This window comes from Hypanus sabinus, unplaced genomic scaffold, assembly GCF_030144855.1.
Source record: "Hypanus sabinus isolate sHypSab1 unplaced genomic scaffold, sHypSab1.hap1 scaffold_62, whole genome shotgun sequence".
NCBI lineage: Eukaryota > Metazoa > Chordata > Chondrichthyes > Myliobatiformes > Dasyatidae > Hypanus > Hypanus sabinus.
The window spans coordinates 301,097-313,738 of record NW_026781476.1 but is presented as its reverse complement, the minus strand read 5'-3'; the positions used below and the strand labels follow the sequence as shown (position 1 = coordinate 313,738).

At 48.7% G+C, this 12,642-nt stretch overlaps 1 protein-coding gene across 1 annotated transcript in view; it reads right to left on the bottom strand.

Annotated features, from left to right (window-relative positions):
* Nucleotides 1–4,217: 4,217 nt before the first annotated feature.
* The window catches only part of LOC132389628 (NACHT, LRR and PYD domains-containing protein 3-like), a 65,706-nt gene continuing 57,281 nt past the window's right edge, over nt 4,218–12,642 (bottom strand). Inside the window, exons 11-14 of the mRNA XM_059962139.1 lie at nt 11,268–11,438; nt 6,655–6,825; nt 6,187–6,354; nt 4,218–4,929 (exon numbers count right to left, since the gene is read on the bottom strand). Of these exons, the coding sequence (XP_059818122.1) occupies nt 4,842–4,929; nt 6,187–6,354; nt 6,655–6,825; nt 11,268–11,438 (598 nt within the window). The 3' untranslated portion in view covers nt 4,218–4,841. The remainder of the gene's footprint in view (nt 4,930–6,186; nt 6,355–6,654; nt 6,826–11,267; nt 11,439–12,642) is intronic.

Genomic DNA, 12,642 nt, shown 5'->3' with positions numbered 1-12,642 from the left:
CAGACCCGGCCTCCATCTTCTCCAGCAAGCCCGCGCCCACTCCTGCCTCTGGCGGGCCTCAGTGACGATACGGTCCACACTCCACGGGACAGCCTGAAGGTCTGAGCGACCCGAGGAGTGGAAGGAGACATCAAGGCGGTATTTTAGAGATGGGTGTGGTTGGTAACGGTGCCCAGCTCTTTCCGTTGCTACATTCTTCCCCATAGGCACCCTTTAGTGTTCCAGCTCCCTTGTTAAGAATTCCCCCTCTCCCATCCTCGGCATCCCGTCACTACTGAGAGACTCCACTCTCTGTTCCGTCGCTCTCCTCTCTATCACCGCCCGTCTCATCCAGGCTGGCGGCCATTTTGTGATGTTTACCATTGACCACTGCTCTCCCAACAACATAAAATGGGGCACACCCTTTTCCTCACCTTCCACTGACTTTTCTCCCTGTTTATTCAATCTCCACTCCCCATCCCTCCTCTGCTCTCCCTCGGTGCCCTCTCTCCAGACTCTCCATTTAATCTTCTGCCAACAGCCATTTTGTGACAGTGTGTGACCCTCCCTTTCACTTCCTCCACCATTAAGTGTGTCACTCCCTCACACTCACCATCTTGTCAACCCCTTTCCTATCTCATCACTCGCAAAACCCTTCCCTCACCCCTCCCCCCCCCCGCTTTCCTCTCCCCACCACCTCGATGTTCTGCATCGTATGCTGATTGGCTGCCATTTTAACGATGCCAATTTTCGCCTCTCTTCATCGCCCTCTTTCTCTCTCTGTTTCCCAGTGAGTCACTTCCCTACTCACGCCATCACTCCCGACACCCTCCCCTCTCTGTCCCCTTGCCCTTTTACCCGGCATTTTCTGAGCAGAAATTTCAGTTCCCCATCCAATCCCTTCTCTCCGTCGTTCAGTGAGTCGACCCCCTCTCCGTTGCGACAACCGACTCTCCGTCCATCAGCCGTGACCGCGACACAGACCCCCCGCTCCTCGTTTACCCCTCGAGCACACCCCTCCCCTTTCTTGCAGCTTGTCTTATTTGCGAAGGAAATGTCACCAGCCACCTTTCCTCCACTATTAAGTCACTCCCCCACACTTCCCACCCCGTTCCTCCCCACCCTGTCCCAGCAGACCATTCTCTCCCAGTCCCATTACTTCCCTCCCTCTCCGTCTCATCACTCCCTCTCCCTTCCTGTCGTTTCACTCCTCCTCACCCCGTCTTTATCTTCTCCATGTCGGTCACCAGTTTGTGACAGGGACTTTCGCCCCTTTGCCTCCGTCCCCTATTGAGTCAGTGACTTCGCCACGCTCACCGTCTCATCAGTCCACTCCTCATCCCGTCACTCCTCTTCCTCCCAAACCCCTCACCCCTCCTCCCCAAAACCCACATGTATATGTGTATGTGTGAATATCTGAGATATATACATTAGTTTATTCAACGACAAAATTATTGGACTTAAAACATATATACAATGCCGAAAACGATATAAAGCACAAATTAAAATACTGTTATTACAATCGATAACACACTCTATCCCGGGATTGTATCCATGGGCACCGCATGTTCCTTCGCCATGAATTATTTGTGCGACAGTGGCCATTATAAATTAGCGTCTCACTCCATCACTGGCGGCCACATTAACCAAGGATTCGCCCATTTTAAATCAGCGCGTCCCTCCCTCTCTTGTGCTCACTTCTACCGAAGCCGTCACTCCCTCCCCAGCGGCCATTTCAAATGAAGCGTCGGCCATTTGAAGTCAACGTGTCCTTCACTCCATCTCTGCTGCTCACTTTAACCAAGGCGTCGCTCCCTCCTTGGTCCCCTTTCGACCCGGCCGAGCGGGGTCTCCTTCAGTCACCACATCTCTCCCTTTTCCTCAACAAAATTAAGGATGGTGACGGCCGTTTTAAATCGGAGTCTCACCCACTCCCTTCCCGGCGCTCACGTTAAACAAGGTATCACAAACCCTAAACTGCCCGGTCAGACATTATAAGTGAAGCAGCGACTGTTTTATGTTAGAGCGTCACTCTCTCCCATTAAATCATTTTACATCGAGCCATTACCGCCTCTCTCTTCTCAATGTACCTCAGTCTCCATTTCGGCCATTTTACCCGGTGCGTCTTTCCCTCCCTGTTGGCCATTTAAAGTCTGTCCATCACTCTCTCCCTGTCGGCCATTTTAACGAAGGAATCAGGGACTATTTCAAGTCGGGCCGCCACTTCCTTTGACTTATCAGTATGTTGCTCCCTTCCTGGCGTCGATTTTCCCTCGGTGCATCCCTCTCTCCCTGGGACTATTTTCAGCGAGTGCGTCACTCTCTCCCGGTGATAATTTTATATTCTGGATATCCTATAAAAATACTATTTTTAATCAGCACATCCCTCCCTCGCTCCCCGATGAAAATTTTCAGTCAGTGCACAATCCCCACCCTGTCGGTCATTATAACTCTGCCTGTCACTCCCATTCTCTTGTCGGTTTATCACTCCCTCCTTGCCGGTCATGAGAAACAAGGTGATCACGGCATCTTAATTCCGCCCATCGCCTCCTCCCTGGCACCCATTGTCACTCAGGTCATCACTTTCTCCCCGGAGAACATTTTCAGTCAACCTTTCACTCCCTGTCTAGTAACCATTCTAAATCCTTCTGTCGTTCCCTCCCTATTCACCATTTTCATTCAGGAGCCCCTCGCAGGACAGACACACTCGACCACCCTCCACTCGATTGCGCAGACTGTTTATCACAAACAATAAATATATCGCAAACAATAGAGACCGATCCGACATCCTCATCTCCGGATCCTGTGCGTCATCACTCCGAGTGTCGTGGAGAGAGGAGGATATAGACACCAGGAAACGTGTGCGGTATTATTCCCGGTGTCGATACAGAGACCCGACACCGTGGGCGGTAAAACTCCCGGTGTGTAGACAGAGATCGGGAACCGTGCCTGGCAAAATTCGCAGTTTGGGATATGGAGACTTGGAACCGTGCCCTGTATAACTTCCTGTGTGTTATGTGGACACCGGGAACCGGGCGCAATGAATCTCCCGGCGTGGGGACTCGGAAACCATAAACCTCTCTCACACCCGCACTCTACGCCCCCTCCCCATCCTTCCGTCCGATCGTATCTACCGTTAGTGTTACAAAGTCGTCAACATCTACACGACCCTCGACTTTCCGTGTAACTAATAAACTCACTGGCGTTCCCGACAAATTCGTAAACCCCGCTCCTAGTTCTGTCAAATACAGAATTCAGGCGTCCCCGCCAATTTCCAGGATTACATTTCCGTTGGAAACAACTGAAAATTGTCCCATTGGGAGTCAGATGGTGGGAAGGGCCAAATCCCACTGGGTGACCGTACGATAGGAGTGAATGGGAAGCGGTGCAGACGGTGGGGGTAAATGGGAAAGGGTGGGGTCCACTGGGAGGCAAACTGGGAGTGAATGGGAAGAGGTGGGGTCATTGGGAGTGCGGATGCTGTGAATGAATGGGAAAGAATGGCATTTGATCGGGATTGCGTTCCTTGTGAGTGGACGGAAAGGGACGGCGCCCTGTGACGAGTGCGGACCGTGGGAGAGGGACGGGAAGGGGTGGATACCCGCTTTGCAAAATTATCCTCAACTTCGATTTCATCCTGGGCTACTTCTCGACCCTCGAAGTCAAATATGATTGTTAACCGCTATGTTTATGATTCCCGTCTGTACTCCCCTGCTGTCTGTTCCTCCTCCCACCCTCTCCTTGTCTGTGCATATTGAATCGCTCTCCGTCTCCACGTATATTCATCTCGTGTGTCTGTGGTTCCCTGCGCTGCAGTTCCATGGTGAACACAATGAGAGTCTCCTCTGTAATCTGTTTCAACTCGAGAACGCGGTTGATATATCTCACACTACAGACCTTTTTTTTCACTCTGTGTCTGACACCAGGAGTCTGTGATGGGACGATGCAGTTGGATCTTCACTCTGTGCTGAATGCCGGTATTCCATCCTTCTTACCTTTCGTACTTGGGGGGTCAATTAAATCACCTCTGACATTACAGTCGATTTTAACTGTCGGCGGGGGCAGTTAGCCACGATGGGGGTAGGGTGGAGATTAGATCCTGGGTACTCAGACTCTGAGACGCTGCTGTACCAGTGTGAGGAGCTCAGAACCATTATTGCAGTTATCCGGGTGCGGGGGTCAGCAGTAATCCCAGATCACTCTTCCTCCTCTAATGAGACTCGAGTCCGACAACAAGACAGGAAGTTACAGCGGTTTATTGATTTCGTCACGACAAATGTAAATCGACTCACTCACAGTCAAACACAATTAACTGACTGGCGACAACGAGTGACAGTTTGAATAATCAGTCCCGTTTCTCACCGTCACTCTGCATCGGGGAACCGATGATTATAAAATCACACTTCAGGGTCGTGTCCGATATCGCTGCAGATCCAGTGTCACTGCCGAGGTAATTGTCCATTTAACCTCATTATATCGGCCAGACTGCCGAATGCACCGTCCTCAGCAAAGGGAGCAAAAGGATTCTCTCCCGGGGTAATCACCCCGGGACACCGCTATTCCAGACTGAGTCCCGGATCCCGGGCTCTTCCTGTCTGTGTGATTCCCCAGAGTCTCAAGTGGCGAAGTCTCGAGCCCGCACATCCGGCCGAAGCTGTTCCGCCGGACAACAGGCAGATATACGTCACGATGGACCGCTTCCGATGTCACCGAGCTCAAGACTGGAGCAGGTTCCGTTAAAACTGTTGGGAATTACCCCCGGTGTGCCTCAATTAAGTTAAGGGCGGGAGTTAAAGGGGAGGGCGGCGAATCGGACAAAATGTTGCCATCCCATGGGTGGGGGTGTTCACTCATTCAGATGTTCACACGGCCACTGTCAGTCCGGGTCTGACTCCCCGCAGAGGTCTCAGTTCCTTCTCCCCGGTCTCACTGAACTTATTCTTCAGCAACCTGAAACAGATGGAAGAATAGAGATGAATGCATTCAACAGTGGCTGGATGGGAGATGCCAGAGAGTAGTATGAATAACTGTTTGTCAGGTTGGACGCCGGTGACTAGTGGTGTGCCTCAAGGATCTGTACTGGGTCCAGTGTTGTTTGTCAAATAAATTAATGATCTGGATGATGGGGTGGTAAATTGGATTAGTAAGTAAGCAGATGATACTTTATGCAGATGGTGTTGTGGATAATGAAGTATGTTTTTAAAGCTTGCAGAGAAATGTCGGACAGTTAGAAGAGTGGGCTGAAAGATGGCGAACGGTGTTTAAAGCTGATAAATGTGAGGTGCCATATTTTGGTAGGAATAATCCAAATAGGGCATAAATGGTAAATGGGAGGGCATTGTGAAATGCAATAGAACAGAGTAATCTAGGAATAATGGTGCATAGTTCCCTGAAGGTAGAATCTCATGTGGATAGGTTGGTGAAGAAAGCTTTTGGGATGCTGGCCTTTATAAATCAGAGCATTGAGTATAGGAGTTGGTATGTAATGCTAAAATTGTACAAGGCATTGGTACAGCCGAATTTGGAGTATTGTGTATATTTCTCGTCACCAAATTATAGGAAATATGTCAGCAAAATAGAGGGAATACAGAAAAGATTTACTAGAATGTTATCTGGGTTTCAGCACCTAAGTTACAGGGAAAGATTGAGCAAGTTAGGTCTTTATTCTTTGGAGCGTAGAAGGTTGAGGGGGGACGATAGAGGTATTTAAAATTATGAGGGGGATAGATAGAGTTCACGTGGATAGGCTTTTTCCATTGAGATTAGGGGATATTAAAACAAGAGGACATGAGTTGAGAGTTAGGGGGGAAAAGTTTAAGGGTAACACAAGTTTAAGGGTAACAGCTACTACTCAGAGAGTGGTAGCTGTGTGGAACGAGCTTCCAGTAGAAGTGGTATAGGCAGGTTCGGTATTGTCATTTAAAGTAAAATTAGATAGATACATGGACAGGAAAGGAATGGAATGGAGTGCGGGCCAGTGGAACTAGGTGAGTGTAAGCTTTTGGCACGAACTAGAAGGACCATGATGGCCTGTTTCTGTGCTGTAATTGTTATATGGTTAAATGGTTATATGAAGTAAACAGATTACACAACAGTGTCAGTAACAGTGGATAGGGGTTAATATTTCAACAACACCAACAGACAAATATCACCAGAAAACCCGCGGAACTGCTGGAATTTTATCACATTGAACATTAACACTCTCACTCGATCCACTTCAGCCTCTGGTGGTTCAGTATGAGGCGGCGGAGAGCGGGGACTGATCCGTCTGTCAGCGAGTTTAGTCCCAGTTTCAGCCCCGTCAGTGATGGGTATGTACTGAGAGCGGAGACGAGATCCTCGGCACCAGAATCTGTGAGACCGACACGCTCCAGCCTGGAGATGAGAGAGAGTGAGGGTGAAGGACACAGAGAGACAGGAGACGGTACAAATCCCCAGTGTTTATCAGTAACACAATTACTGATCACATTAATGTTCATTGTCAGACACCCAGTGACTGTAAACACAATCTCCCACAGTCTGGAGATGAGAGAGAGTGAGGGTGAAGGACACAGAGAGACAGGAGACGGTACAAATCCCCAGTGTTTATCAGTAACACAATTACTGATCACATTAATGTTCAGTGTCAGACAACCCAGTGACTGTAAACACAATCTCCCACAGTCTGGTACTTACCCCAGTTTCTGTATTTTACACTCTGCGTTCCTCAGAGCCGCAGACGCCAGTTTCACTCCTGAATCTCCCAGTTTATTACCATTCAGGTCCAGCTCCGTCAGTGATGGGTTTATACTGAGGACGGAGAAGAGATCCTCGACACCAGAATCTGTGAGATCGGCACTGTCCAGCCTGGAGATGAGAGAGAGTGAGGGTGAAGGACACAGAGAGACAGGAGACGGTACAAATCCCCAGTGTTTATCAGCAACACAATTACTGATTTTTTTTTTCTTCAGCACGACTGGGTAGGTCGGCCAGTGAGAACAGCGAGAAGAGTTTAAAAGGAAGACAGATTTACAGAGCGAGCATCAGAGGAGCAGGAGACAGAGTAGGAAGGCTTTGGCTCAACGGGGCTTCGGTGATAAAGGGTCGAGGCGAGGTAGGTTATCTGTTTACAATACGAACAGAGAGCATGTGTGTGAGGCTGGTTTTCTGTGCTCGGTGTCAGGTGTGGGAGATCCTGGATACTCCCAGCCTCCCGGAAGGCAACATCTGCACCCGGTGTGTCGAGCTGCAGCTCCTTAGGGACCGAGTTAGGGAACTGGAGATGCAGCTCGATGACCTTTTTCTGGTCAGGGAGAGTGAGGAGGTGATAGAGAGGAGTTACAGGCAGGTGGTCACACTGGGGCCACGGGAGACTGACGAAGTGGGTCACAGTCAGGAGAGGGAAGGACAAGAAGCAGATACCAGAGAGCACTGCTGGAGGGGGTGACGGCTCACGGTGGAGGGGGTGATGGCCCACGGTGGGGGGGGGGAAGCAACAGTGCCTCTGGCACAGAGCCTGCCCCTGTGGCTCAAGAGGGTGGGGAAATGATGAGAATGGCAGTAGTCATTGGTGACTCGACAGTTAGGGGGTCAAACAGGCGATTCTTTGGACACAGGAAAGAAACTCGGATGGTAGTTTGCCTCCCAGGGTCCGGGATGTTTCTAATCACGTCCATGATAACCTGCAGTGGGAGGGAGAACAGACAGAAGTCGTGGTACATATTGGTACCAGTGACATTGGTAGGAAAAGGAAGAGTTCCTGAAAAAAGACAACAGAGAGTTAGGAAGGAAGTTGAGAAGCAGGACCTCAAAGGTAGGAATCTCAGGACTACTGCCTGTGCCACACAACAGTGAGAATAGGAATAGAATGAGATGGAGGATAAATGTATGGCTGAGGGATTGGAGCAGGAGGCAGGGATTCAGATTTTTAGGAACATAGAAAATAGGTGCCGGAGTAGGGCATTCGGCACTTGGAGCCTGCAGCACCATTCAGTACGATCATGGCTGATCATCCAACTCAGAACCCTGAACCTGCTTTCTCTCCATAGCCCTTGATCCCTTTAGCCACAAGGGTCATATCTAACTTCCTCATAATGAACCGGCCTCAACTGTTTCCTGTGGCAGAGAATTCCACAGTTTCACCACCCTCTGTGTGAGGTAATTTTGGAGCAGGTGTGACCTGCTCAAAAAGGACAGGTTGCACTTGAATCCCAGGGGACAATATCCTGGTGGGAAGATTTGCTAAAGCTATTGGGGAGAGTTTAAACTAGAATTGTTAGGGGGTGGAAGCCAAAATGAAGTGATGGAGGAAAGGGAACTTGACTCACAAATAGAGAAAACATGGAGACAGTGCGAGAGGGAGGATAGGCAGGTGATAGAGAAGGGAGACACTCAGTCTGATGGTTTGAGATGTGTCTATTTTAATGCAAGGAGTATTATGAAAAAAGCGGATGACCTTAGAGCATGGATCAGCACTTGGATATATGACGTGGAGCCCATTACAGAGACTTAGATTGTGCAGGCGCAGGAATGTCTATTTTGAGTGACAGGCTTTAGATGTTTCAGAAAAGACAGGGAGGGAGGCAAAAGAGGTTGGGACCTGGCACTGTTGATCAGATATAGTGTCATGTCTGCAGAAAAGGAGAAAGTCATGGAGGGTTTGTCTATGGAGTGTCTGTGGGTGAAAGTTAGGTACAGGAAGGGGGTCAATAACTCTACTGGGTGTATTGTATAGACCACCCAACAGTAACAGGGACATCGAGGAGCAGATAGGGAGACCGATTCTGGAAAGGAGTAACAATAACAGGGTTGTTGAAGTGGGAGATTTTAATTTTGCAACTAATGATTAGCATCTCCCTAGAGTGAGTGGTCCAGTTGAGGTGGAGTTTGTTAGGTGTTTTAAGGAAGGTTTCTTGACGCAATATGTAGATAAGCCTACAAGAGGAGAGACTGTACTTGATCTGGTATTGGGAATGAACCTGGCCTGGTGTCAGGTCTCTCAGTGAGGGAGCATTTTGGAGATAAATGATCACAACTCTATCTCTTTTACCATGGCATTGGAGAGGGATAGGAACACAGAAGTTAGGGAAACCTTTACTTGGTGTAAGGGGAACTATCAGTTTATCAGGCTGGGAAATGAAAGCATAAATTGGAAACGTATGTCCTCAAGGAAACGTACCAAAGAAATGTAGAAAATGTTCAGGGGATATTTGCGTGGGATTTCTGAGTAGGTACGTAGCAATGAGACATGGAAAGGATGGTAGGGTACAAGATCTGTGGTGCACAAAGGCTGTTGTAAATTTGGTCAAGCAAAAAAGAACAGCTTACGAAAGGTTCAAAAAACGAGGTAATGATATGAATCTGGAAGATTATAAGGCTAGCAGGAAGGAGCTTAAGAATGAAATCAGGAGAGCTGGAAGGGGCCATGAGAAGGCCTTGGCGGACAGGATTAAGGAAAACCCCAAGGCATTCTGCAAGTATGTGAAGAGCAAGAGGATAAGATGAGAGAGAATAGGACCAATCAAGTGTGACAATGCAAAACTGCGTATGGGACAGAGGATATAGCGGAGGTATTTAATGAATCATTTGCTTCAGAACTCATGACGGAAAAGGCGATCGGTGGGATGACTTGCAGCAGACTGAAAAGCTTGAGAATGTAGATATTAAGAAAGAGGATGTGCTGGTGCTTTTGGGAAGTATCTATTCGGATAAGTCACCGGGACATGACGGGATGTACCCCAGGCTACTGTGGGAAGTGAGGGAGGAGATTGCTGAGACTCTGGCAATGATCTTTGCATCATCAATGAGGACAGGAGAGGATGTGGAGGATTGGATGTTTGCAGATGTTGTTCCCTTATTCAAGAAAGGTAGTAGAGATAGCCCTGGAAACTATAGACCAGTGAGTCTCTCTTCAGTGGTTGGTAAATTGATGGAGAAGATCCTTAGAGGTAGGATTTATGAACATCCGGAGAGGCAAAATAGGAATAGTCAGCATGGCTTTGTCAAAGGCAAGTCGTGCCTTAGCAGCCTGACTGAATTTTTTGAGGATGCGACTAAACACTTTGATGAAGGTAGAGCAGTAGATGTAGTGTATATGGATTTCAGCAAGGCATTTGATAAGGTACCCCATACAAGGCTTATTGAGAAAGTAAGGAGGCATGGGATCCAAGGGGACATTGCTTTGTGAATACAGAACTGGCTTGCCCACAGAAGGCATAGAGTGGCTGTAAACGGGCCATATTCTGCATGGAGGTCGGTAACCAGTGCTGTACCCCAAGGATCTGTCCTGGGACCTGCAGTCTTTGTGATTTTAATAAATGACCTGTTGAAAGTGGAGCGATGGGTTATTAAGTTTGCTGATGACACACAGGATGGGGCTGTTGTGGATAGTGTGGAGGGCTGTCAGAGGTTACAACGGGACATGCATAGAATGCAAAACTGGTCTGAGAAGTGGCAGATGGAGTTCAACCCAGATAACTGTGAGGTGGTTAATTTTGGTTGGTCAAATATGATAGCAGAAATTAGTATTAATGGTAAGACTCTTGGCAATGTGGATGATCAGACGGATCTTGGGGTCAGAGTCCATAGGACACTCAAAGCTGCTACACACGTTGACTCTGTGTTTAAGAAGACATAACAGTGCATTGGGCTTCATCGATCGTGGGATTGAGTTTAAGAGCCAAGAGGTAATGTTGCAGCTATATAGGACCCTGGTCAGACCCCAATTCAAGAACTGTGCTCAATTCTGGTCACCTCACATGGAAACCATAGAAAGGATGCAGAGGAGATTTACAAGGATGTTGCCTGGATCGGGGAGCTTGCCTTATGAGAATAGGTTGAGTGAACTCAACTTTTCTCTTGAAGTGGCAGAGGATGAGAAGTGACCTGATAGAGGTGTACAAGATAATGAGAGGCATTAATCATGTGGTTAGTCAGAGGCTTTTCCCCAGGACTGAAATGGTTAGCATGAGAGGACATATTTTAATGTGCTTGGAAGTTGGTACAGAGGAGTTGGCAGGAGTAAGGTTTTTGAACACAGAGAGTGCGTGGAATGGTCTGCTGGCAGCAGCGGTGGTAGAGGCGGAAACAACAGGCTTTAATAGACTCCTGGATGGCTACATGGAGCTCAGAAAAATAGAGGGCTAAGGGAATAGCCTAGGTAGGGACATGTTCGGCACAGTTTTGTGGGCCGAAGGGCCTGTATTGTGCTGCAGGTTTTCGATGTTTTTTTTGTTTCTACTGATCACATTAATGTTCACTGTCAGACATTCACTGACTGCAAACACATTTTCCCACAGTCTGGTACTCACCACAGTTTCTGTATTTTACACTCCAGGCTCCTCAAAGCCGCAGACACCAGTTTCACTCCTGAATCTCCCAGTTTATTACAGCCGAGGCCCAGCTCCGTCATTGATGGGTTTATACTGAGAGCAGAGGCGAGGTCGCCTGCACCAGAATCTGTGAGACCGACATTCCTCAGCCTGGAGATGAGAGAGAGTGAGGGTGAAGGACACAGAGAGACAGGAGACGGTACAAATCCCCAGTGTTTATCAGTAACACAATTACTGATTTTTTTCTTCAGCACGACTGTGCAAGTCGGCCAGTGAGAACAGCGAGAAGAGTTTAAAAGGAAGACAGATTCACAGAGCGAGCATCAGAGGAGCAGGAGACAGAGTAGGAAGGCTTTGGCTCAACGGGGCTTCGGTGATAAAGGGTCGAGGCGAGGTAGGTTATCTGTTTACAATACGAACAGAGAGCATGTGTGTGAGGCTGGTTTTCTGTGCTCGGTGTCAGGTGTGGGAGATCCTGGATACTCCCAGCCTCCCGGAAGGCAACATCTGCACCCGGTGTGTCGAGCTGCAGCTCCTTAGGGACCGAGTTAGGGAACTGGAGATGCAGCTCGATGACCTTTTTCTGGTCAGGGAGAGTGAGGAGGTGATAGAGAGGAGTTACAGGCAGGTGGTCACACTGGGGCCACGGGAGACTGACGAAGTGGGTCACAGTCAGGAGAGGGAAGGACAAGAAGCAGATACCAGAGAGCACTGCTGGAGGGGGTGACGGCTCACGGTGGAGGGGGTGATGGCCCACGGTGGGGGGGGGGGGGAAGCAACAGTGCCTCTGGCACAGAGCCTGCCCCTGTGGCTCAAGAGGGTGGGGAAATGATGAGAATGGCAGTAGTCATTGGTGACTCGACAGTTAGGGGGTCAAACAGGCGATTCTTTGGACACAGGAAAGAAACTCGGATGGTAGTTTGCCTCCCAGGGTCCGGGATGTTTCTAATCACGTCCATGATAACCTGCAGTGGGAGGGAGAACAGACAGAAGTCGTGGTACATATTGGTACCAGTGACATTGGTAGGAAAAGGAAGAGTTCCTGAAAAAAGACAACAGAGAGTTAGGAAGGAAGTTGAGAAGCAGGACCTCAAAGGTAGGAATCTCAGGACTACTGCCTGTGCCACACAACAGTGAGAATAGGAATAGAATGAGATGGAGGATAAATGTATGGCTGAGGGATTGGAGCAGGAGGCAGGGATTCAGATTTTTAGGAACATAGAAAATAGGTGCCGGAGTAGGGCATTCGGCACTTGGAGCCTGCAGCACCATTCAGTACGATCATGGCTGATCATCCAACTCAGAACCCTGAACCTGCTTTCTCTCCATAGCCCTTGATCCCTTTAGCCACAAG